General features: G+C 36.4%; 1 protein-coding gene across 2 annotated transcripts in view; it reads right to left on the bottom strand.

The window, feature by feature from the left end:
• Window positions 1-8,578: 8,578 nt before the first annotated feature.
• Window positions 8,579-27,404, bottom strand: part of XKR9 (XK related 9) — a 47,089-nt gene continuing 28,263 nt past the window's right edge. For both annotated transcript variants that reach the window (XM_058528869.1, XM_058528870.1), the window contains 2 exons: window positions 19,455-19,675; window positions 8,579-11,349 (listed from right to left, as the gene is read on the bottom strand). In XM_058528869.1, coding sequence (XP_058384852.1) covers window positions 10,721-11,349; window positions 19,455-19,675 — 850 coding nt within the window. In that variant the 3' untranslated portion in view covers window positions 8,579-10,720. The remainder of the gene's footprint in view (window positions 11,350-19,454; window positions 19,676-27,404) is intronic.

The following is a 27,404-nucleotide window of genomic DNA, read 5'->3' as shown; positions in this document are numbered from 1 at the left end:
TTGTACTGGAAGTTCTAACCAAAGGAATTAAGCACGAAAAAGGAAAAAGGCATCAGGATTGGAGTAAAACTATCTCTATTTGCAGGTGACATGCTCTCATATATAGAAAATCCTAAGGTACAACTAAAAAGCTATTAGAACTAATAAATGAGTTTAACAAGGTTACAGGATACAAGATCAATACACAAAAATCAGTTGTATTTCTATACGCCGGCAATGAACAATCTGAAAATAAAATCAAGAAACAATTCCATTCACAGTATCATCAAAAAGAATAAAATATTTAGGGATAAATTTAACAAAAGAAGTGCAAAATCTATACTCTGAAAACTACAAAACATTGTTGAAAGAAATTAAAGAAGATCTAAATAAATGGAAAAACATCCCATATACATGAACTGGAAGACTTACGATTGCTAAGATGGTAATACTCCCCAAACGAATCTACAGATTCAACACAATCCCTATCAGAATCCCAGCTGATTTCTTTGTAGAAATTGACGAACTGATTCCAAAATTCATATGGAGTTGCAAAGGACCCAGAATAGCCAAAACAATCCTGAAAAATAAGAAAAAACTAGAAGGACTCAACACTTCCCAATTTCAAAACTTTCTACAAAGCAATAGTAATAACAACAGTGTAGTACTGGCACTGGCACAAGGACAGATACGTAGACCAATAGAGTAGAATTGAGAGTCCAGAAATAACCCCATACATCTGCAGTCAACTGATTTTCAACAAGAGTGCCAAGACCAGTCAATGGGGAAACTATAATCTTTGCAACAAATTGTGCTGGGACAACTGGATAGCCACATGCAAAAGAATGAAGTTGGATTCTTCACGTGATATACAAAAATTAACTCAAAATGGATTGAAGACCTAAATATAAGAACAAGAACTATAAAACTCTTAGGAGAAAACATAGGGGCAAATATTCATGACCTTGGGTCTGGCAAAGGATTCTTAGATATGACACCAAAAACACAGGAGCAAAAGAAAAAAAACTGATAAATTGCAATTCATCAAAATTGAAAACTTTTGTGCTTCAAAGGATACCATCAAGGAAGTGAAAAAACAACCCAGGGAATGGGAGCAAATATTTGCAAATCATATATTTGAAAAGGACTTGAATCTAGAATATATAAAGAACATTTACAAGTTAGTGATAAATAGACAACCCAATTAAGAAATGAGCAAAGGATCTGAATAGACATTTCCCCAGAAAGATATATAAACGGCCAATAATAAGTATATGAAAAGATGCCTGACATCATTAGTCATCAGGGAAATACTAATCAAACCACAATGAGAAACCATTTCTTACCCACTAGGGTGGAATCAAAAAGTCAGATAACAAGTATTGGTGAAATTATGGAGGAATCAGAACCCTCATACACCACTGATGGGAATGTAAAATGGTGCGTCTGCTTTGGAAACAGTCTGGCAGTTCTTCAAATGATTAAACACAGTTACCATATGACCCAGCAATCTCACTCCTAGGTATATACCCAAGAGAAATGAAAAGATATGACTACACAGAAACTTGTACCAAATGTTTATAGCAGCATTATTCATAATAGGCAAATAGTGGAAACAACCCAAATGTCCATGAATGGACAACCAGATAAGCAAAGTGTGGCATATCCATACAATGAAATATTATTCTGTACAAAAAGAAATGAAGTACTGATACATGCTACAACATAAATGAACCTTGAAAATCTTAAGTGAAAGAAGCCTGTCACAGAAGACCACATGCTATACGATTCCATTCATATGAAAGTCCAGAATAGGGAAATCTATACAGATGGAAAGTAGATTAGTGGTTGCCTAGGGCTGGGAGTGGTGGAAGGGAAGATGGGGTGGGGAGGGTATATTAGTTAGTGTTCTCCAGAGAAACAGAACCAAAAGGATGTGTATATATATATAGAAAGAGATTATTTTAAGAAATTGACTCAAGCAACTATGAAGGCTGGTAAGTCCAAAATCTGCCAGGTGCCCAGCAAGCTGGAGACACAGGATGCTCTAGTTCAAGTGTGGAGGCCAGAACTGCCTCTTGCTCAGGGGAGGTCAGTCTTTTATTCTATTTCATTTTATTCTATTCTATTCTATCTACTGATTAGAGGAGGCCCAGCCACCTTACGGAGGACAACCTGCTTTACTCAAAGTTCACCTATTTAAATGTTCATCTCATCCAAAAACACTCTCATAAAAACATCCAGAAAAATTTCTGACCATGTATCTGGGCACTGTGGCCCAGCTAAGCTGACACACAAATTATCACAGGAGTGATAGATAAATGTATGGGGTTACTTTCTGAGGTGATGAAAATGTTCTAAAATTGACTGTGGTAATGGTTGAACATATCTGTGAATACCCTAAAAAACATTGAATTGTACACTTTAAATAGGTGAGTTGTATGTGAATTATATCTCAATAAAGCTGTTTTTAAAAAAAGAGCAGACTACCATAGTAATCTTCATATCCTTGAAGAGTGCAAAAAAGTTATCATACCTACATTTTTTTTAAAAGCACTTTTCATCAATAGACCACGAGGAAAACACAAATCACTCTCTGGAGTGGTGATCAATCAATTAAGCAACAGGTATTTACTAAGCCTTATCTTAGCACACTGCTGAACGTATAGAAAGCCCTCAGAAGTACACGCTGATGGATTGATTCATTGCCCCGAAAGGAATCAGATGATTTTCCTAGGGGTCTACGAAATAAAATATACTCTATTCACTTTTCAAGGGGTTCAGAAAAAGTAACAATACTCTGCTGTTATTGGAAACCACTGGAAACTCCATGTAAAGTCCTCTGAGGCACACAGAAATACAATCCCTGATCTATATAAGCTTACAGTCTAGTTAGCAAGACGCACTACTAGACACAAAACCAAAACTATAAGTGAAACTAGTGTTTAATCTTAAAGCAACCATAGCTAACGGGTTCTGTGGACCTGAAAAAGATAAAAGAAATAATACTAAGCAACAAATATTTAATGAAATCCTACCATTCATATAAGTTCATTTACACATATGCACACCACACACACACATTCATGCATATTCCAAAGGCCAGAAAATGATTTGCAATTTAAGCCTTAATCCTGATCTCATTAATAACTAGTTGTATTTAGCAGTCTCTGTAGATTATATTTTCTATATATTAGAAACAATACACACCACACAAGAAAAAGCTAATGAAAACTAAGATGTTACATGCAAAAGAATTAAACTTCTTTGCCATATAATTCCAAATTTTTTATATGAGTACTGCTATTTCATACATGTGGAAGCATTTTACAAAGGTATAATAATGACATCAAAACCAAGTTCAAAATATGTGGCATACTGTGGAAGAATATCAAAAATAGAAAATTTCAGGGATAGTTACAATCTATAAAACAGTATCATGTATAGTATCTCACTGATTTTTCACAACAGCCCAGAGAGATAGTTATTATGGTTGTATATAATTCTCACTCTACATATATAGAAACTTAGAGAGATTAAATGACTCATGAAGGTTGTCCAGGTAATAATGTCGGGGCAGGAATCAAACTCAGGTTTCTGGGCTTTCAAATCAAATTTTCTGCAATACAATGAAAAGCAATTGCTGGTTCAAGCCAAGAATTAGGACGACTCAGAAACGTGTCTATGGCTCGATAGCTATTACCTAACACAAGGAAATTCTTAAAGAGCAGTAACAGCAGCGTTAAAGGCAGCTTTCAAGTTCTGTACCAGGTTAGGCAAAAAAGAAAGCATAACAACATCCCTGCAAACTACATCTTTTGATTTTTCTCTAGTCCTTTTCTACCATCAAAGCAACATACCTAGGAGAAAAGAATTACAAATTCCCTACACTCTGTGGATCTTTATATTCCGTGATTTGAGTTTTAGTGTATACTAAGTTTAATATTTTTAAAAAGTGCTTAGGTCTCACTTTCACAAAATAAAAGGTGCATGGCTTAAAACAATAAATACTACTTAACTGTAAAATTTTCTCCATAGCAAACTAAATCTATTATCAAACTGTAGTCTCTTTGGAAAACCACAAATGGTTCATGTTAACCCCAAAGATTACTAGGTATATGCACAAGTGCCCACTTAGAAAAGTCCAACTTTTTTTATTGTGATCATGAAGTGGGCATCAGCCAGAGTTAGAGCTGCATTATACATCTCTGAGCCCCAAAATCATAAGGACAATCTTTGATTTATATTACAATTGAGAATAAACCTCAAGATATTGTACCGGAAATTAATGTTTGGCTTTGGTATTCTCATGGCTTGTAGCAATGATGTAGTTGGTGGTATAAACCAGGGAACCTAAGCAGCACATCCACTTTGTCTGTGGCTCTATTGCCCTCTAGTGGCTATTTTGAAACTAGTTATTAACAGCGATATTACCCTTCAAAAATCAGCAGTGGTTCTCAAAGCAGGGTGGGCCTACCAGCAGCATCAGCAGCATCTGGGAACGTCTTAGACATACAAATTTCAAGCCCCACCTAAGATCTGCTGAAAAGAAACTCTGTGGACGGTGCCCAGCAATCTGTTTTAATGGACCCTCCAGGTGATTGTGATGCACACTGTTTGAGAACCACTAGTCTAAGGCAAGCGTTCCATTCGTATTGGAAGTAAATGTGAAAGCATATAGGTGCATGTGGTAGTTAATTTTATGTGCCAACTTGACTGGGCTAAGGGATGCCCAGATAGCTGGTAAACATTATGTTTGGGTGTGTCTGTGAGGGTATTTCTCAAAGAGATTATCATTTAAATTGGTGAACTGAGTAAAGGAAATGCCATCCCCCAATGTGGCTGGGTATCACCCAATGTGTTGAGGACCTAAATAGAACAAAAAGTTGGAGGAAGGGCAAATTCGCTCCCTCTGCTTGATGTAAGACATCCATCTTCTCCTACCCTTAGACATGGTGCTCTGATTCTCAAGTTTTCAAACTCAGATCAGTGTTTACAACACCTAGCCCCATGATTCTTAGGCCTTGAGACTAGGACTGAATTACACCGCCAGCTTTTATGGCCCAGCTTGCAGACAGCAGATCATGGGACTTTCCAGCCTCCATAACCACATGAGCCAATTCCTATAACAAATCTCCTCTTACAAGTAGCTATATGTATCTTATTGGTTCTGTTTCTCTGGAGAACCCTGACTAGTACAGTGCATATGAGTGTTCTTTTATGAGAGTATTGCTCATAATTACTCCTATGCTTTTTCTAAATTTCTAAAGGCCTTTTATATGTGCAGAATAATCTAGAAAAAGCTTACAATTAGTTGGGGAGATTTAAAAGTGCTATAAATCCATGACTGAATGATATAGAAAACAATAGGATAAAACGAATAAAAGTGAATTCATTAGATATTAAAAGTTCATTTTAAGAACTTGCTAACTAGCCAAAACATCTGACCAGGATCCACCCATTTGTTTCTCAGCTATAAAATCAATGGGAAAATGTTTATTGAATAGAATGAATATTCAGTTCAGGTTTGTGTGGGGCATTTAATAATCAAGCTCTTTTAGTAGACGTATATTATTTTCTACCCATTTTTTCCATTACATAAATTGCTACTTCCAATTACATATATTGTTAATTGAATTATTCAAACTACCAGTGACACAATCTCAGCCCTGTCCTGAGCTAAGGTCAAAAAATATTGGGGCCAGACTTTTTAAAAATTGTATTATGGGCAAATAATTTAATAATAATTTTAAAATCATGTATAACTCAGTGCCAGCTCCAGGCTGCTGATGGTCATTTAACATACTCATCGGATAAAGAGAGCCTGGTTCCATAGAACGTAAACTAGACTTGAGGTCAAAAAGTATGAGATTTGATCTGTCTGAACTTTGGCAAGTTACTTAAACACTATGAGGCCTGGCTTCCCAACTAAACGTTAGTGATAACAGTAATATCTATACTGTCCGGGTTTTGCGAGGGTCAAATAAGTAAGGATAAGAGAAGACTAAATGTTAAATAAAAGAAATTTAAAACATCATGTTTAAGCAAACATCACAGAAAGAATGGCAAATATTACAGAAAGATTATTGAAAATGTTATTGGTTAATAAAAAGATTGGCATAGCTCCCATTATACAAACACTCTCACAGGTAACCACTGAAAACTCTGGAAAAAATATAAAAAACAACTACCTAAAAGCACTCAAGAGCAAAGAAGCAGGCAAACATTGGAGAGTGGTCAACATTTGAGAGGAGGAATGGCACTGAATGAGGACAGATTCCAGTCAGCACACAGATTACACAAACTCAGAAAACCTGCAGTCTTGGGGCCAGCCCCGTGGCTTAGCGGTTAAGTGCACGCGCTCCGCTACCGGCGGCCCGGGTTCGGATCCTGGGCGTGCACCGACACACCGCATGTCAGGCCATGCTGAGGCGGCGTCCCACATACAGCAACTAGCAGGATGTGCAACTACAACATACAATTATCTATTGGGGCTTTGTGGAGAAAAAGGGGAAAAAAGGAGGAGGATTGGCAATAGATGTTAGCTCAGGGCCAGTCTTCCTCAGCAAAAAGAGGAGGATTGGCATGGATGTTAGCTCAGGGCTGAACTTCCTCACAAAAAAACAAAAAGAAAACTTGCAGTCTTAATGGTTTTAAGGCCCAGAGGACAGAATATGGAGTAACCACAGCAGCTGAAAAGTGAGGGTGCAAATCCTAGAAAGGAGTCAACATCCTCACTCCATATATTAACTCTTCCCAAAAATTAACTTCAAGCAGCACACTGAAGGCTAAGCAAATCAAGATCATTGAGAGTTCAGAGTTTAAAGTTCAACTTAACTGCTTGCTGAAAGAAAAATATATATATTCTACTGAAGAACAAACAGAATCAAGACGGTCTAAAATGCATCATTCATAATATCCAGGACACAATTCAAAATTAGTAGCCATATGAGGAAATAGGAAAATGCAACTCCTTCTCAAGAGAAAAGGCAATCAATCAATGGAGAGCAATCCTGAGATGACCCAGATATTGGAATTAGCAGACAAGGATTTCAAAGCATCTATTATAAGTACAATCAAGGATATAAAGTAAAACATGCTCATAATGAATAAAAAGATATAAAATCTTAGCAGAGAAACAGAAACCATAAAAAAGAACCAAATGAAAATTCTAGAACATAAAAATATATCTGAAATTTTTTTTTAAATCCATTGGATGAGCTTAATAGTAGATTGAAGATGAATGAAAAAGTCAATGAACTTGAAGACAAATCCAATATCAAGGACAGAGAAAATAAATTGGAAAAAAAAATGAACAAAATCTCAGGGGTCTGTGGGATAATATCACTAGGTCTAATATATGTGTTAGCAAAGTCCAAGAAGAGAGAGAAAGTGATAGAAAGTATATGTGAAGAATAATGGCCAGAAACTTTCCAAATATTGGTGAAAGTCTAAAATTTACAAGTTCAAGAAGCTCAGAGAACCCCAAATAGGATAAATACAAAGAGAAACTACACCTGTTAACACAGTAGTCAAATTACTGCAAACCAAAAACTAAAGGTAAAATCTCAAAACAGCCAGAGAAAAACAACAAATTACATATGGGGGACAATGATTTGAATGATCACTAACTTCTCATCAGAAACAACAGAGGCCAGAATTTAGTGGAATAATCTTTTTTTTTTTATTGTGGTAACATTGGTTTATAATATTGTATAAATTTCAGGTGTACATCATTATACTTCTATTTCTGCATAGATTACTTCATGTTCACCACCCAAATACTAATTACAATCCATCACCACACATGTGCCTAATCATCACTTTCGCCCTCCTCTCTCCCCCCTTCTCCTCTGGTAAACACCAATCCAATCTCTGTCTCTATGTGTTTGTTTGTTGTTGTTGTTATCTTCTACTTAGGAGTGAGATCATATGGTATTTGACCTTCTTCCTCTGACTTATTTCACTTAGCATAATACCCTCAATGTCCATCCATGTTGTCACAAACGGCTGGATTTCATCGTTGCTTATGGCTGAGTAGTATTCCATTTAGTGAAATAATCTTTAAAATGTTTAAAGGGAAAAAAAAAAATGTGTCAACCCAGAACTCTATATCCAGCAAAAATACAAGAATGAAGGAGAAATAAGGACATGTTCAGATACAGGCAGAAAAAAAAGAATTCATCAACAAAAACCTAAACTACAGAAAAATCCTAAAAGAAGTTCTCTAGCCTGAAGAGAAATGACAACACATGGACATTTAAACCTTCAAGAAGGAATAAAGAGCACTTTCATTTTATGACTCAAAGTCTTTTGATCCATTATGACAAAGATTCTGACTCAAGTGCTGCTAGGTGACCCTACTTCTTTTCCCATCTTCACTCTCTCAGACACGCACGTATACACATAACACCATAAATGAAGAAATAGGGAGGTTGGGTTCACACATACGAGGATCATGTGCCCAGAGTAAACTACAGATTCCCTAGCTCCTACAAGAGTAAATGGTTCTTCCACGCTGCCTAACTTTCTCAAAGAGTAGCACAGGGGACATCTTATTGAGTTTTATATACTCTAAGTATATAAATATAACCATGTCTGTTATTCAATATTTACTTGTTTCATTTACTATAAAATGAAAATTACAAACATTATAATCAGCATTCTGAAAGATAGCTTGTCGGTTTCTGTAAATGCTTCAGTATGTAACTCTATTCTGGACTTGTTTTGTATCCACAACAGTACCTAGGAGGGTGCTGGGAACAGAGTTAGCACTCAACATTTACTTATTGTTTTCAAATAGCTTGATAGTTGAAATTTGTTGTATTCAGTAAGTTCACTCTTCTTTCCAAAAGCTATACAGTAGTTTTATATTAAGGTATAAGACTAAATGTGGAAATGGCAATTCTTTCTCTTGGCGATAGAGAAGGCTACTGTTGAAGACTCGTTCATTAAGAAGTGACCCAAGGAAAATAAAAAGGAACTGAAAAAGAAAAAAAATTGATGGAAAAAACTTCATTATTTCCAGGAGTTCACTCTAATCCAATTGCCCTCCCTGTTACTCCTAGGACCAAAATTTACTTCTTGCTAAAGGGAATAATGCATAAAACTATTGAAATATGATTTTGTTACTTCAAATCCTATTCCCATTTTTTAATTAGGTTATTTTGGGGGTTTTTTGTTGTTCAGTTGTAGTTCTTTCTACATTTTGGATATAACCCCTTAATCAGATATAGACATTTCCCCAAAGAAGATATACAAATAGCTAACAGGTATATGAAAAGATGCTCAACATCACTAATAGAGAAATCTAAATCAAAACCACCAAGAGATATCACCTCACACCCATTAGGATAGTCACTATCCAAAAAACAGAAAATAACCAGTGCTGGTGAGGATGTGGAGAAATTGAGCCCCTTGTGCACTGTTGGTGGAATTATAAAATGGTACAGCCACTGTAGAAAACAATATGGAGGTTACTCAAAAGATTAGAAATAGAATTGCCATATGATCTAGTCATCCCAGTTCTGGGGATATATCCAAAAGAGTTGAAAGCATGATCTTGGAGAGATATTTGCAAACCCATGTTCATTACAGCATTATTCACAATACCTAAGAGGTGGAAGCAACCCAGTGATGGATAAAATAGGGAAAATGTGGCATATACATACAATGGAATATCCTGGCACATACTACAACATGGATGAACATTGAGGATATTAGGCTAAGTGAAATAAGCAGACACAAAAAGACAAATACTGTATGATTCCACTTATATGAGGTATCTTAAGCAGTCAAATTCATATAAACAGAAAATAGAATTCTGGTTGCCAGGGGCTGGAGAGAGAAGGAAATAGGGAGTTGTTGTTCAACGGGAACAGTCTCAGTTTTGCAAGATAAAGTTAAAAGAGATGCATAACAAGGTGAATATAGTTAACACTACTACCCTGAACACTTACAAATGGTTAAGATGGCAAATTTTATATTTTCTTGTCTTCCTCTTTCCCTCCTTTCCCTTTTCCTCTACTCAATTTGTCCCCAACTCAAAATATATGCACCGAACCAAGACAACAGAGGAAAGAAGAAGGAGTGTTTTGCTCTGCTCTTCCTTTTGCAATTTTCCACAACAGGTGCATCAGTTTTTGTTCAGGAACAATGAGGAAAAAGTTGGAGGGAAGCTCAACTCCAGCCTCCTAATTATGGGAACTAGACCACTTCTTCCAATTCAGGCTCCAGATGGCAACTCTACCAGGCAATAGGCAAGTATATCTGAGTACCCAAGACCTTCAAAACCAAATAAGAAATTAATTTAAATAATAAAAATATTATTATGCTCGGAGCCAGCCCAGTGGTGTAGCTGTTAAGTTCACACACTCCACTTCCTCGGCCCAAGGTTCACGGGTTCGGATCCCAGGCATGGACCTACACGCTGCTTGTCAAGCCATGCTGTGGCGGCGTCCCATATAAAGTAGAGGAAGATGGGCACGGATGTTAGCCCAGGGCCAATCTTCTTCAGCAAAAAGAGGAGAATTGGCAACGGATGTTAGCTCAGGGCTGATCTTCCTCACACACACAAAAATATATATATATTATTATGTTCTCTCACATTCATAATTAATGTACCAGAACTGATCTCAAATTAAACAATGCAAATATAAGAAACACACAAACATACACAAAACGTTTTCTTTACTAAACAATGAAACAAAAGATAAGAAAACATACATCTTAAGTGAATAGCTTATTCCATAAGGAAATATTTCATTCTACAGTCTCTTTGAACTGACTGTCCATCAATCTCGTCAGGTTTTGTTTCTTCATTTCTGTTTGGGTGCAAAGTCCCATAATAAACAATAAGAAAAATAATTCCAAGGAGAAGAGTAAGAGCTATAGTGATACTGATAGGTATAAAATAGTCTGAAGTAAAAACAGAAAGTGAGCAAACCCAGAGCACAATTAATATCCCCAATGTGGCCAGTACCCTTACAATATAATAACAAGACATTGGAAATTTGGTATTCTGTCCCTTAACATTAAAAAATGTAAAGATAAGGATGAATCCAACGACAATCCTGTATAAGAATTCCATACCTATGGAAGCACAAAACTGAGTTTGCTTTTTAAATGCCCACAAGATACCCAAAAACCAAAGCAATAACAACAGAAATACAGCAATCTTAACATTTAAGAATAAAAGAAGTACAACACTCAGCATCCAAGATAATAATGTAAACAATTTGTAAAAGAGATATGTGAGTTTGGGACAGAATCCATTAAGGAGATTTTTATCAGGCAAGGATTTTCTTAAAGCTACTTGATAATCAACAGTCGACCAAGAAATAGCACAGCATGAGACCACGATGGTTACATCTGCAAAACAAAAAATTTCAAAAAGATATATTGTTATAGAAATAATAATAGCAATATTAATTACTATATGCCATACATGGCTTATCTGTATATACACACACCCACAAACACGTCAGGCACTTTATATGCTGATCTCACCTAATCCTTTGAAATAGATATTAATATTCCAATATTACATACGAGGGAATTGATGCTTGGAAAATATACATTACTTGACCCAGGTCATACAACTAGCAAGTTGCAGAGAGCTGAGATCTGAGCCTAAATCTGCCTGATTCCAAAGTTGGTGTACTTAACCACTACATTAGACTGGTTTATAAGATTTTGAATAAATTCATTGGACAAATTTTATTGAGCAACCAGTATTGTGGAAACTGCACACTCTGGAAGTTCTCTAAGAGACTAGAGTTATAGTCCTAGCTTTTCCAGTCTTTTTGGCTTTGATCTTGGGCATATACCTAATTCACTAAGAGAAAGCATCAAGCGGGGGTGGGGGGGGTAGGAAGGAACGGAGGAAGGGAGGTTAAACAAAATTCAACTTAAGTATGAGGTACCAACAAGTTCAATTTCACATATCTTTAAGATAATGGATAAAATGAGTAAATATGTTCTAAAACTTACACATTTCTGTAGGCTTGACATCTTTACCCCATTTTCCCCCCAACAAATAACAGAAGAGTAAGTTCATTACTACCTTGGAAAGGCATGTCGTTAGCCCCACTGTCAAAGCTGGGGACTTTTACAAAACTGAAAGCAAAGATATTAGAGAATGAGAAAGAAATAATTTAGAGCAGAATACAGAATGTTAGTCATTCTCATTTAGCCTCATTGGAGGTCTATATATTAGGACAGAGAGGCAGACAAGCTAGATTTACCTATTGAAGAGAATTATGAGGATTATAAAAGCCTCTGTCCACTCTACTGGTTTTAGCACATACCACTCTGGATCACACAATTAGTGGAACTTCTTGTCTTTTCTTTCAATTCAAAAATATTTGAATTAAAGCATTGCTTTCCCAGTAAATTGCCCCGTGATGTCTTTTTTATAACTGATTTTCATTTCTACCAAATTGACACATATACATAGTTTTAAAAAGTCAAAGTACTACAGAACTTATAAGAAAAAGAGCAGAACCTTGCTCTACCCCTCCTTACCTCTCAGTTGCAACCCCCATAAAAAATCATTATCAATTCTTCTAGCTTTTCTTCTGACATTTACTATCATATTTCTAAAGAAAACACATATTCTGCTATTTCTTAATTTATCTGCTTTAGACACTACTCATTGATTTCCTATTTGGGAAGAAAAAAATTCAGCACATATACACACCCTCCTTGCATTTTCCTCTCCCCCAATCTGCCCAAAAGAGTAACATCACAATTTTCCTAAAATCAATATTCAGTGTTTATCTTATTACGACTACATAAGTACAGCGTGTTTTTTTACTGCTCAGCCAAGTACTGCATTCTGATTATATTTTCTTTCTTTTAAAACTTTTCATTGTTTCCTTACTTGCTTATTTTTCATGACCCTATCAGTCCAGCAGTCCCCCCTTATCAGCAGGGGATACATTCCAAGACCCCCAGTGGGTGCCTGAAACAGCAGATAGCAATGAACCCTCTGCGCACCATGTTTTTTCCTGTACATACACACCTGTGATAAAGCTTAACTTATAAACTAGGCTCAGCAAGAGATTAATGGCACTTTGGGGCCATTATTAAGTAAAATAAGGGTTACTTTAACACAAGCACTGTGATACCGTGACAGTCAATCTGATAACTGAGATGGCTACTAAGTAATCAATAGGCAGGTAGCGTACTCAGTGTGCTTTCACTGGACAAAGGGATGATTCATGTCCTGGGTGAGACGGAGCGGGTCGGTGCAAGATTTCATTACCTACTCTGAATAGCACACAATTTAAAACTTATGAATTGTTTATTTCTGGAATTTCCCATTTAATATTTTCAGAGTGCAGAAAGCGAAACCATGGATAAGGGAGGACTACTATATTTCTTAGAAAATTCTTCAAATTAATTAATTAATAAAACTCTCCTACAGACATCTGTTAGTTCTTTTTTTTTTTTCAAGAATATGATCCTCCTGCTCTAAGATTGTTGTTCTCAAGGTTTGCTTCCCATCTTTCCAGAACCTCCCTTCACCTCTTTTCTGTGGTGACTTCCTATTTCCTGTTCTCATATTTCTTTCTTGCTTTATTCTCACGTTTTGATCAAGAATTCTCCAGAGATTTCTGAGAAAAGTTGCACCTAAGCTAAATTTTTTGAGACCAGGTATGTTTCAAAATGTCTTTATTCTACCCTTATACTTGATACACGGTTTTGCTAGAAATAGAATTCAAAGTTAAAAAATGTTTTCTATTGAAACTTTGAAGTCATTGCTCTATTAAGTTCTAATTCCAGGTGTTATGGATAAGAATTTCCATGCCATTCAGTTTCTCTAACCTTAAGCAATCTTTTTTTCTCTTAAATCTTCTAGAATCTTATCTTTATCTTTGCTTCTCTGAAATGTTATAATGATGGGCTTGGTATGGACCATTTTTCTTCACCCTTTCAATCTAATAACCCACGTCCCCCAGTGAGATGCTGTTTTTATTCTTTGGTGGTTTCCCTAGAAATAACAAGATGCATATTAAACATATCCAAGTTTAAAGTTAATTAATGTTACCCAGAGGTGAATTTACCATGAAGGTAGTGAAGCTTAAATTTCAGAGACTCATGCTTTCCCAAGCTCCTTCCAAACCTGGCAAAGCCCTGGCAATGTTTTCACTTTGTCAGATATTTTTATAAATTTGGAATAATAAGACATTTTAATTGCAGTTGATTAAATTCCCTATCTCTACTCCTACTTACTCTCTCTCACATTTTCCCTCAGTGTTTTGAAGCAGCTGTGGTCATTTTGGGGATCTGACCAAAGGAAAATTGAGTTGAGAATACATTTAGTTTAGGTTTAGGGGGATATGTTTACAAGATTTGCTTGAATAATTAAGACTAGTAAGTGACAGAGCTAGGATTCTCAGGCAGTTTGCCTGATCTTAACACTTCACTATATTGCCATCAATAGGCCTTAGATTCCTTAAAGTTAAGGCATGATGGTTGGTCTATCCTCATCCAGTTAACACTATTAGCTTGAAGCTATTTCCCATTTCCCACTTACCTACCTGCTTCCAACATATTTTTTCTGATCATTTTGGTAACCTAACCTGTACATTATTCTCTATCCAAACTAAATTCTTTGTCTTAGCCAAACCATGCCTTTGCTTATGCATTTCTCTCAGTCTGAAATGACCTTGCCCAATCACATCTAAAAAGATTCTTATTAATTTCTTTCTGATTTGACATTACTGACACCAGTGAAGAAAACATGACTCCCAATATTCACTAAATGAGCCACTGACAGTTAACTAGTGTTGTCAATTCAAACAGTATTTCAAATTAGTTATTTCATCCAAAAAAAATCTTGCTATCCTCTGATCTTACAGCATATTACTGAAGAAATTGGTAGAGTTTTTCCCAAATTGAAAACAATCCAAAAAATATAGATGATATTATCAATAATTTGTGAAGTTGGAAGAAAATTTTCTAAATTAAAAATAATAAGAAAACAAATTTCAATCAACTATGCTAGAAAAAAGATTGAATTTTTCTATTCTCTCTATGGAAATTGTAACATCATCATCAAATCAAAAGCCAGTCAGAGAGTATGCAGACAGAAAATTATTTTCTTTTATTTTATTATTTTCTTGTAGTCATATTGGCTTATATAATTGTGTAAATTTCAAATCTATATTATTACATTTCAGTTTCTATATACACTACATCCCTTATTTTTAAAAAAATGTTTATTTTCATACTTCCTGTGGACTAAATTGTGTTCCTCCAAAATTCATATGTTGAAGCCCTAAACTCCAATGTGACTGTATTTTGAGATAGGGCCTTTAAGGAGGTAATTAAGATTAAATGAGGTAATGAGGGTGGGGCCTGAATCTGATAGGACTGGTGTCCTTATAAGAAGAGGAAGAGATACCAGAGATCTCTCTCTCTCCACACACAGAGGAATGGCCATGTGAGGATACAGCAAGAAGGGGGCTGTCTGCAACCCACAGAGAGAGCCCTCACCAGAAACCATCTGTGCTGGCACCTTAATCTTGGACTTCCAGTCTCCAGAACTATAAAAAATATATTTCTGTTGGTTAGGCTGCCCAGTCTGTGGTATTCTGTTACGGCAGCCCAAGCAGCCTAACACAATCTCTAATTTTGTTTTCATGATATAATATTCTTTTTCTTAAATAGGGTCTATCTAATTTAATTTTATACCTCAAAAAACACAGACCCAGCTTTGCTTTACCTGTCTTCTGGCCTATACAAGGAATTTAAAACATTTTAACTCCATTTATCTTCCATCTGACTTACATGTTACTGCTGTCTTTTACTTTCATTGTATCTTTTTCTTTACCATATAGTATTATTTTTGTTTTATACAGTCAATTTTCATTTAGATTTAGTCACGTATTTACTACTTTCTTTGCTCTTTATTCCTTCTTGCATCTCAGAACACTTCTGTCTGAAGTATATAGTAGTGATATGGATTTCTACTACTTCTGCGGTAGCATGGATTTCTTTCTACATAGTTGCTTATGAGATGATGGGCTTCTTAAATCTGTGGGTAGGTCACTCTCATCAGTTCTGAAATTTTTTCAGCTATTAACTTTTCAAATGCTGCCTCTGCTCCATTCTTCCTCTCCTCTCCTTCACGAACGCTGCTCAGATGTATATTAGACTTTGTCATCCCATTTGCCATGTCTCAATATCTTTTTCATATTTTCCATCTCTTTGTCTCAGTAAACTATAATCTGGATAATTTCTTCTGACTTAGCATTGACTCACTAATTGTATATACAGTTCTCTCTCATCTGCTGAGTTTTTAACTTCAATTCTTAAATTTTTTCATTCTCATAAATTCTACTTTTTTCTTTTTCAAATATACAACTCATTTTTTTTATAGTTTCCTATGCCGTATTTTCAAGTTCACCATTTACTTCTTTCAGCATAATAGGATGCATGTGTTATACTTTGCATCTGGTAATTTCCAATATCTAAAGTCTTAACAAGTTTTTTTCTTTTTCTGCTGATTCTTACTCATGGTGTCTGATTTCTTTTGGTGCTATGAACCACTGTAAACCACTCATTTTCCTTGGACAACCATTTGTAAAACTTATTTGAGGCCTAAGAAAAGGCAGATTCCTTCAGGGAGGATTTATACTTGTTTCTGCCAGACCCCTAGGGGCACTATCAGTCCGGGAACACTTTAAAATATATTCATAGCTTGGTCTTCATTAGTTTGTTTTTTGGGTCTTTTGTTTTGCTTTGTTTTTTGAACTAGCCAAAGACATGAATTTTGGTTGCAAATCATATTGTTATAACTTCTCAGGGTTGTTTTTTCCTGCTCTACCCAGCAGCAAGGCAATATTCCTTGTAGTCTCTTGGAAGTGGAGAGTGAGGTAGATAACTTCACTTTTACCCTGAGGAGGGTGCGTTTTGGCACACCAGCTTTACAGATTAGGATTTTCTACCAGACATCCCTCCCTTGTGAGGACCCTGAGTTTTGTCTTCAGTCCTCCATACCCTGGGAAGCCATCAAAACTGAATCTGCTGTTTATAAAGTGCAGTACAGACCCCCAGGGTATAAATGCCTTCAGGGCCCTACTTAACCCTGTTGCGCTCCCACTTTCACACATATTTTGGCCTGTTGCATCAGACTGCTTTATGCTTTTATGGAGGCTTTTGAAAATATTTATCCAATTGTTTCAGATATTTTCAGAGGGAGGATTGATTCAAATAATTTAGCCTTTCGGGGTAGAGTTGATTTGAATAACCTAAGTTTTCCATTTACTTTCCATCTTCTAAACATTTGTTGATATTTCTAATCTGATATTCTACTTTGAATTATTCTTCCTGATTGTCAAAATAATACATGGTTACTGTAGAAAACTGGGAAATTCAGAAAAGTATAAAGAAGATAAAATAAAATCATTTATAATCCCACTACCCAGAAGCAGCCACAGTTGACATTTTTGTGTATTTTCTTCCAGACATTTTCCTACATAATAATTTCTTTATATCCTTAAAAGCATGCTGATAGAAAATTTTATAAACTGCTTTTTGCCTACGTTTTATTTTAGAATTACTTTCCTCTGTCATTAAAAGTTATCTGTGAATACTATTTCTAGTGGCTACACAATTTTTTATACCATCTACAATAACATTTACCAATTCTTCTATTGTTAGACAATTAGATCGTTTCTCATTTTTTACTATTTTTAACTAACACCTCAACTTCTTACTTCAAGGAGAAAGTAAAGGGTGAGGATAGAACCATAACATAAAGATAGCTGTCACTGGATCCCATTGCTGGTCCAGATCCTATGCACTACTTGGAATCATCAGCAGATCTACCATAGTACAGGCTATAAACTCTAAATGTTGAACTTCTAGCTTCAGGAACTCTATAACACAGAACTTTCCAGTTCCAACCCACAAAATCTTTGCATCACAAAGAAAAAGATGTCTCATACACAGTAGGTTCATTTCAGTGTCTTACTAACAATCAAAGCATGGGTAAAAATATTAGAAGGGGCTACAGTATAGAGATTTATGGGAAATTGGGACCAGGGAGACTGTTTAGGGGAGTGAACTGATCTCACAGGTGAGTCTAGCATAGAGGGAACTCCAGGGAAGACGACAATTTGCTCCTGTGAGATGAACCCAAGTCTGCATGGAACCCTAGTTATTAACGAAAATTGGGACTATTATTTAGCAAATAGTGTTTTTTAACATCTCAAATTAAACATCTATTAAAAGACTTTTTTTTCAAATGGAAATACCAAATTGTCTTTTAAAAATAAACATTTTACAGGCTGGGCCGGTGGTGCAAGCGGTTAAGTGCACGCGCTCCGCTGCAGCGGCCCGGAGCTCGCTGGTTCGGATGGATCCCAGGCGTGCACCAACACACCGCTTGTCAAGCCATGCTGTGGCCGTGTCCCATATAAAGTAGAGGAAGATGGGCTGGCCCCATGGCTTAGCAGTTAAGTGCGCGTGCTCCACTGCTGGCGGCCCGGGTTTGGATCCCGGGTGCGCACCGACGCACTGCTTCTCGGGCCACGATGAGGCCGCGTCCCACATACAGCAACTAGAAGGCTGTGCAACTATGACATACAACTATCTACTGGGGCTTTGGGGGAAAAAAAATAAAATAAATAAAAATTAAAAAAAAATTTAAAGTAGAGGAAGATGGGCATGGATGTTAGCCCAGGGCCAGTCTTCCTCAGCAAAAAAAAAAAAAAAAGAGGATTGGCAGATGTTAGCTCAGGGCCAATCTTCCTCACAAAAAATAATAAAAATAAAAATAAACATTTTACCCTAATGAGGAAATCTACTATAAAAAGAAGCAACATATTGGCCAACTTGCAAGACTTTCATTAGTTTTGTAGCATTTGCACTTTGACCCAATGATTCCAATTCTGGGAATTTACTCTATGGATATACTTCACACATGCAAAATGATGCATGCATAAGATTATTCACTGCAGCATTTTTTTTTTTTCGGCAATAGTAAAACATTAGATACAACCTAAAATAACATAAATAGGGGGCTTGTTAAATAAATCATGATACATTCATAATTTGTAATACTATGCAGATAATAAAAATGAATGTGGGAGCTCTTTCTGTACTGATATGGAGAGATCTCCAAGATATATTGTTACGTGCAAAAATCAAAGAGTTTTTATGTTACCACTTCTGTAAAAGAAAAAAAGAATATAGGCTTTTAAAAAATTTTCTGAAAGAACCATCAAAAAATTGACAATAATAGTTTCTGAGCAGATGAAGGAAAGAATGGGAAGAAGGGGGAAGGAGCCAATGTATCTTTACATATTTTTTGATATTTGAACCATGTACTTCTTTTCAAAAAAATAAATAATTCTAAGAAGAAAAACAATTTAAAAAATTCTAAAACCGCCAAAGAGTTACATAGTTGACATAAGATCTCAGTGGCATCCACCTAACACAGGGTGCTAAGAAAGACTTACACTGACTGAAATTTGCTTGGCCATGTCCCAGGAAGGTGTAGAGCTGAAGAACAAGTTGTGGACAGCCTTCCAGGTAGGTCTCAAAAAGCCTGAGCATGCTCAAATCAGTCACTCTATCTATAACTTCTTTATGTGGATCAATTTGTTCTTCCACGAAGTTATCAGTTTTGCTGCTATATTTGAAAGCCATATGATAACCCTTTTTCAAGACAAACCAATACCTGCAAAGCAAACACGAACATTCATCTTCAGTAATATATTCTTTATAACATGTATGTTAATATACATAATATGAAAAAGCAATTCAATTTAATCCAGCAAATAATTACTCGATATCTACAACATGCGAGGCTCTTTGACCATTACTATCTGAAAAAATATATAAAATATCCAAGTTTTTTTTTTTGGTGAGGAAGATTAGCCCTAAGCTAACATCTGCTGCCAATCCTCCTTTTTGCTGAGGAAGATTGGCCCTGGGCTAACGTCTATGCCCATCTTCCTCCACTTTAGATGTGGGATGCCTGCCATGGCATGACTTGATAAGCAGTGTGTAGGTCCACCCCTAGGATCCAAATCCACGGACCCCTGGCCACTGAAGCGGAGCACGCAAACTCAACCACTACACCACCAGGCCGGCCCCAAAGATTTTTTTTAAAGAAAGGCAGACTGCCACATGCAGTGCCTCATTTGGATGTGTCTGGAGTCTTGGAAGTTTGACTACCTACCCTACGTTCTCCTACAAATGGACCTTTAGAGCTTGTCTAGAGGTCCCAGCAGAGGAGCGCAGCTACTCGTATACCCTTGACTGAAGAACAGTCCTCCTCCATCAGGGAAGGTGTCCTCTTTGACCGGAGTGCGCAGCTTCAGGAGGGATGTACGTGGAGCAGTGAGGGAAAAAGGGGTCACCCACCTAGCCAGCCAGCTTAGCCAAAGCAAAACTGGTAATCACTTTTGCCCTCACATCCCAAAGACTCTTAAAACATCCTTGCTCAGGGTCTTCTTTTGAAATAATTTAAAAATGAACATGAGTTATCAACATGCAAGAAAATTTAATAACAAAAAAAAAAATTGACACATTTATTTAGAAGAAATCTGAGGCTAGCAATAAGGCAACGAGGATTCTATCCCAAGGCTTACCAAAACTCTTTATCTACACCTCAGTTTCCTCAAATATAAAATAAAGGCAGTGATATATATCCTGTCTCAACCCGATCCTTCTGTCAATGTTTCCCATTTCAGTAAATGGTACTAACACTCACCATGATGCTCAGACAAAAACATGGGTATAATTTCCAACTCCTTTCTTATTCTCATACCCTACAAAAATTCCTCAGGAGTTTCTCTTGGCTCTTGGTTCTAACCTCAAATATATCCAAATCTAAACACGTCTTACCACTTCCACTGCCTCCATCCTAGTTTAAGTAGCCAACATCTCTGGCCCTGATTACTTCAATAGCCTCATAATTGGTCTCTCTGGTTCAGTTCCTGTTCCCTATACATCCTATTCTGTACACAGCATCTAGACTGAACTTGCTAAACATAATTCAGATGTCACTCCTCTGCTCAAAATGTTCCAATGAATTCCACCAAACTTAGAATAAAGCCCACAGTCCTTACCATATTTTACAAGGCCCTCCATAATCTGCCTCCCACACACACGACCACCACTAGCTTTCCATCTCATTTCTCCCACACTTCCAGTGTACCCTTCTTGCTGTTTTTCCCAACTTAAAGGCCTTTGTCTTTGCTACTCCCTCTGCCTGGAACTCTTCTAAACCCCAGAAATTTTACAAGTTTACTTCTTAACTTCATTCAGGTCTCTACTCAAATACCACTTCCTCAAAGAGGTCTTTCCAGATCACACCATCTAAAGTAGTATTCTCCATCATATTCTATCTCTTTATCCTATGTTATTTTTCTTCTTCACCACTTGACACATTATTTATTTTTATCCTTGCCTTCTCATAAAAATAAAATCTACATGAAAGCAGGGACTTTGTTTTCTTCATTGCTATATGCTAAGCAACTACAACAGTACCTGGCACATAGTAGGTTCTCAGAAAATAATTAATGAATGAATAAATGAAAGCTCATGACATTTTTTCCATAAAGAGATAGTAGATATGAAAGGACTTCGAAAAGGTGACAGTAAAAACAAATATAAGATATTCCTATTGTAAACAAGATGTACATATATATGGATATGCAAAGATTCCTCATCTGGTAAATAGAAGTATATTCTTTTTTTTTTTTGAGGAAGATTTACCCTCACCTAACATCCACTGCCAGTCTTCCTGTTATTTTTTGCTTGAGGAAAATTACCCCTAAGCTAACATCTGTGCCAATCTTCCTCTACTTCATATGTGGGTTGCCACCATAGCATGGCTCATGAGTGGTGTAGGTCCACACCCACAATCTGAACACGGGCCACCGAAGCAGACTGTGCCAAACTTAACCACTAGGCCACAGGGCCAGCTCCTAGAAGTATATTTTTACTACCATAGTTTTAGAATAACAACAGTCCATTTATATTCAATGTGGGCTAGATGCCAGGGTAGAATGTCTACAAAAATGATGAAGGCATGATCTCCACCTTTAATGACCTCAACCTAATAAGAACACCATCCTATTAAGCAGTAGCTGAAAAAATAACCACTCAAAAGAAATGTAAATACTATGTTGTGAAAGTACAGAAGAAAAAAAATTATTTACACTCTCTAGGATTTTTAGGCAAGATTTATAGGGGAAGTTGTGTTTGAGTCTTTCCTGGGTATCTGACTCAATAGGGAGTTCCTGTATGTATATTGTATAATACTATTATGTAACACAGTATGTGGCTCCTGTTCTTAAAGTAGATTATAAACCAATAGGATAGATACCACTAATTGAAAAACTTGAAAAATTCACAAATATTAACAAGTACAAACCCAAAGCATAATTAGTATAAGCAGCATAGACTGGGAGAGGTAGCAGAGCATAGTCATTAAGAGTGCAGGTTCTAATAAAGCCAGAATGCCTAGGTTCAAATCCTGGCTCCATCACTTCCTACTTAATCTCTCTGTGCCACAGTTTCCTCATCTGAAAAATGAGCATAGTCATCATACCTACCTCATTGGGTTTATGGGAGGATTAAAGGAGTGAATACAGGTAAAATGCTTAGACCAGTACCTGGCACATGTTAAGTGCTATATAGGTACCTGTTAATTAAAAAAAAAAAGATAAGCCTGTTTACAGATGTGCACATTAACATTTCCAGTGACTTTACAGAGAAATATTTCTCAATTCTGTAGCAATGAATGGCAAATCTATAGAAAATTCTGCTTATATGACAATCATTTCATGGGAAAGTATGAATATCATTTTTTTAATCAATAGGATACTGTTTCAGTTTTATGGGACAAATGATGAAGAAGCCAAAGAAAAAGAAACAGAAGGAGCTTTCTTAGCATACTTTATCACAATATATTCTTTTATTTGAGATAAAAAGGCACCAGCTTCCAGTAATGATGGATTGCCTTGTATCATGCTAACCCTCCTACTGATGACAATGATAAATTCTAGACAAAATATAACTGAAAACAAGGCACAGAAGAGAGATCAAAAGTAGGAAGAAACATGAGGGCATTCAACCCTTGAAAGAAGGGAACCATACTGCATGAGAAACATTTATCTGGCTTTACCTCTGAAGGCATCCCACAGTCCAAATGGCACAAAGCAAATGCAGCTCAAGCAGAAAGTCAAAATATTACTGGCTGAAATAGAAGACTGAGTTTGAATCTGCTGGAAAGGTTAGAAATTAAAGAGAGATCTCAGAAAAGAGGGAACTGCAGAGTAGAGAATGCCAAAATCTGCATATACTCTCCTCAAATCCTTGGCTGACCCCTTATTATGCATATGTGGAGTGAGACTTCCAGGAACGGAGGAAAAATGATGAGAAGGAACCTAAGCAGAGATTTTGGCAGCTGTCTACCACAGGGAAGAGTTAGGAGTTTGAGTTCCACCAAATTGGAGGGGCTTGGTAAATACTTCAGGCATTCCACTGATACCCCAAAAGGGCCATACTTTAGGAGTAAAGACCATATTTCCGGTCTAAGAGATTTTTCCTAGAATTAAGGACAAAAGCAAAATAGATCTTCCCTAACAAAGCCTCAACCAAGCCTCTGTAATACATTAAGGTAATTTGCCAATTATTTAACTTTCTGCTTTCTCTTCAATAGAAGATAACAGAAACCAGTCTCTATAAGGTATAAACCACAATGTCCACTATACAATAAAAAAATCACTTGACACGCAAATAAACAAGAAAACGCGACTTATAGTGAAAAAAAATCAGTTAATAGAAATATATCAGTCAATAGGAACCCCCACAGATGACCCAGATGCTGAAATTAGCAAATAAACTAAAGCACAGAGAGAAAAAAATTTGGGGAAAAAATTAACAGAACCTTAATAAATAACACTGCCGTAATTGAAATCTCAAAAGAAAGAGAGAGAGAGAATAGAGCAGAAAAAAAAAACTTGACTATATACTGGCCAAAAATATTTTTAAAATTTGAGGAAAATAAACAACACACAGATCCAAAAAGCTCAATGAACCCAAACAGAAAAAATACAAACAAAACCATTCATAGGCCCATCATACACAAATTGCTGAAAATCAAATATAAGAGAAAATATTAAAAACAGACAGAAAGAAGACATATTCCACACTGAGAAAAAAATGTTAACTGACTTATCAGAAACAACAAAAGTCAGAAGACAACTATATCAATAATTACATGAAATGTAAATGGAGTAAACACTTCAATTAAAAGAGACTGTCAAACTGGATAAGCAAAAATTATCAAAACTAAAGGGAGAAAAATTTCTGATGATTTTAACACTCACCTCTCAGTGATTGAAAGGAAAAGTTGGCCAAAAAAATCAATAAGGATACAGATTTTAATAACACTGTCAGCCTAATTGCCCTATTTACATTTATAGAAAACTACACTCAACTATGGCAAATTACAAATTCTTTTCAAATGCACATGGAATATTTACCAAGTTAGACTGTACGCTGGGCCATAAAACAAGTCACAATAAATTTAATTGTAATCATATAAAGTATGTACTCTGATCAAGAACAAAAATTAAATGAGAAATCAACAATAAGAGATCTAGGGACATCCTCAAATATTTAGAGATCGAGGTAAAAGGCCCAGATCCTAAAGTTTCATGAATATTGTACCCTAGAAAATTTGAACATTACTAGATGGCCTCTCTCTAAGAAGTTGTAAATAGAAAAATAGGTAAGAAAAGAGGGTTCAATTGCTTAACATCCATTTAAGAAACTCTATAAAGAAGGGCCTATGGATCTGTGGGAGGAAGAAGACTCATCTCCCATTGTACTCTCTTTTACACAATTTGAATTTTTTTTTTACCATGTATTTAAAAGGAGCAGAAATAACTTCCATATTTTAAATAATTCAAATGGCTTTCATATATCCATCAAAGGAAAGTCTCCTTTGGCAAAGAGAAAAGTTTTATCACAAATCATACATAAAATGAAAATGCAAAAGTGCCATCTAATTTATATTCTGGAAAATGAAACATTCTACTGCACAGACCCGTGAGCAGTAACAGCATACTTAGTAGCAACAGGCCCTTTACCTAGTAAATAATTCATGTAGATATTCCTTGTCTTTATCTACCAACACAAACTCAATTTATCTATTCTATAGAAAAGTGAATCCATAATTTAGTAAATCTTAAATTTTTCCATACTTAGTCTGGACAAACCCTTGGATAATCTGGCCCATTTTTATGAACTGTTTTAATTTTTGCTTATTTCTCACTATTTAACTCAGTATTCTCCCACTTCCTGCACTAAGAAAAAACAAAGAGGGGCTGGCCCGTGGTGTAGCAGTTAAGTGCACGAGCTCCATTATGGTGGCCCAGGGTTCAGATCCCAGGCGTGCACCGATGCACTGCTTGTCAAGCCATGCTGTGACGGCATCCCATATAAAGTGGAGGAAGATGGGCACAGATGTCAGCCCAGGGCCAGTCTTTCTCAGCAAAAAGAGGAGGATTGGCAACAGATGTTAGCTCAGGGCTGGTCTTCCTCACAAAAAAAAAAAAGAAAAAACAAAGAGAAAGAAAAAGAACTGAGTGGAGTAAAAAAACCAAGAATGGCTACATAGGAAAGTATAGGAAGTATTTTACTTGTGTCACCCCATCCCCCAGTCCAAGAGAGATCCCTTCAGCAAAACCTCCCCGCTGGAGGAAAAGGACAGTAGGAGGACCCTAGCGGCACTTGCCACCACTATGGACACCTGCAGTATTCACCACAAAGGACCCTACAGTCTTCACTCATGCTGACTCCAGCTGATGGAGCTGCCCAGAATCTACCCCACGGCACCACTGGGGAGAAGAAGCCATCGCTGTGCCCCATGTGCAGTCTTCGCCAATGCTGACCTCAGCTGATAGAGCTGCACAGAGTATACACTGCTGCATCCTCCCCACAGCTGGAGCCACCACATCCCACTCAATTGGTACCTTCACACCCACCCACAGGTGAAGGTCTTTCCCTATCAAAGCCAGTCCATAAGTCTGGAAGATGTGACTACTTCAAATGTGCAGATATCAACACAAGGGTACAAGAAACAAAAATCAGAGAAACATGACATTGCCAAAGGAACACAATAATATTCTAGTAACTGACTCCAAAAAAAAGGAGACCTACAAATTATCTGATAAAGAACTCAAAATAATTGTTTTAAGGAAAATCAGCAGGCTATGAGAAAACACAGACAACTCAATGAAATCAGGAAAGCAATACATGAACAAAACAAGAAGATCAATAAAGAGATAGAAATTTAAAAAGAAACAAACAGAAACTCTAGAACTGAATAACACAATGAATGAAGTGAAAAATAGAGAGCTTCAACAACAGACTCAATCAAGAAGAAGAAACATTCAGAGAACCAAAAGACAAGATATTTGAAATTACCCAGTCAGAGGGGAAAAAAAAAGAATGAAAAAGAGTGAAGAGAGGCCGGCCCAGTGGCATAGTGGTTAAGTTTGTGCACTCTGCTTCGGCAGCCCAGAGTTCATAGGTTCAGATCCTGGGCACAGACCTACATACCACTCATCAAGCCATGCTGTGGCAGCATCCCATATCCAAATAGAGGAAGATTGGCACAGATGTTAGCTCAGGGACCACCTTCCTCACCAAAAAAAAGAAAAGAAAAGAAAAGAAAAAGAGTGAAGAAATCCTATGGAATTTATGGAATACCATCAAGGAAGCAATATACACATTATGGGAGTCCCAAAAGGAAAAGAGAGAAAATGACTGAAAGTTTATGTAAAGAAATAATGGCTGAAAACTTTCCACATCATGGGAGGGAAATGGACATCCAGATTCATGAAGCTCAAAAGTCCTGAAACAGGATCAACCCAAAGACTAGTCCAGGACACATTATAATCAAATTGTGAAAAGTCAAGGACAAAGAATTTTGAAAGCAGCAAGAGAAAAACAACTCATCACAAACAAGGGAACACCCATTAGAATATCAGTGGATTCCTCAGCAGAAACCTTACAGACCAGGAGAGAGTGAGATGAGAGTTTTAATGAAATTAAAAACATGATAACCAAGAATACTATATCCAGCAAAATTATCCTTTAATAATGAAAGAGAGATAAAATCTTTCCCAAACAAAAACTGACCGAGTTCATCACCAGTAGACCTACCTTACAAGAAATGCTTAAAGGAGTTCTCCAAATTGAAGCAAAAACACACTAAGCATCAATGCAAAAACATAAATCTCACAGGTAAAGGTAAATTATATAGACAAATACAGACGACTGTAACACTGTAATGGTGGTGCATATATTACTTTTAACCCTAATATAAAAATTAAAAAATAAACAGTGTTAATGGATAGACAACAAAAAAAGAAGCAAACTCT

The sequence above is a fragment of the Diceros bicornis genome, chromosome 33, assembly GCF_020826845.1.
Source record: "Diceros bicornis minor isolate mBicDic1 chromosome 33, mDicBic1.mat.cur, whole genome shotgun sequence".
NCBI lineage: Eukaryota > Metazoa > Chordata > Mammalia > Perissodactyla > Rhinocerotidae > Diceros > Diceros bicornis.
Note: the sequence above shows the minus strand (reverse complement) of the source record. Positions and strands in the feature narration are given on the sequence as shown.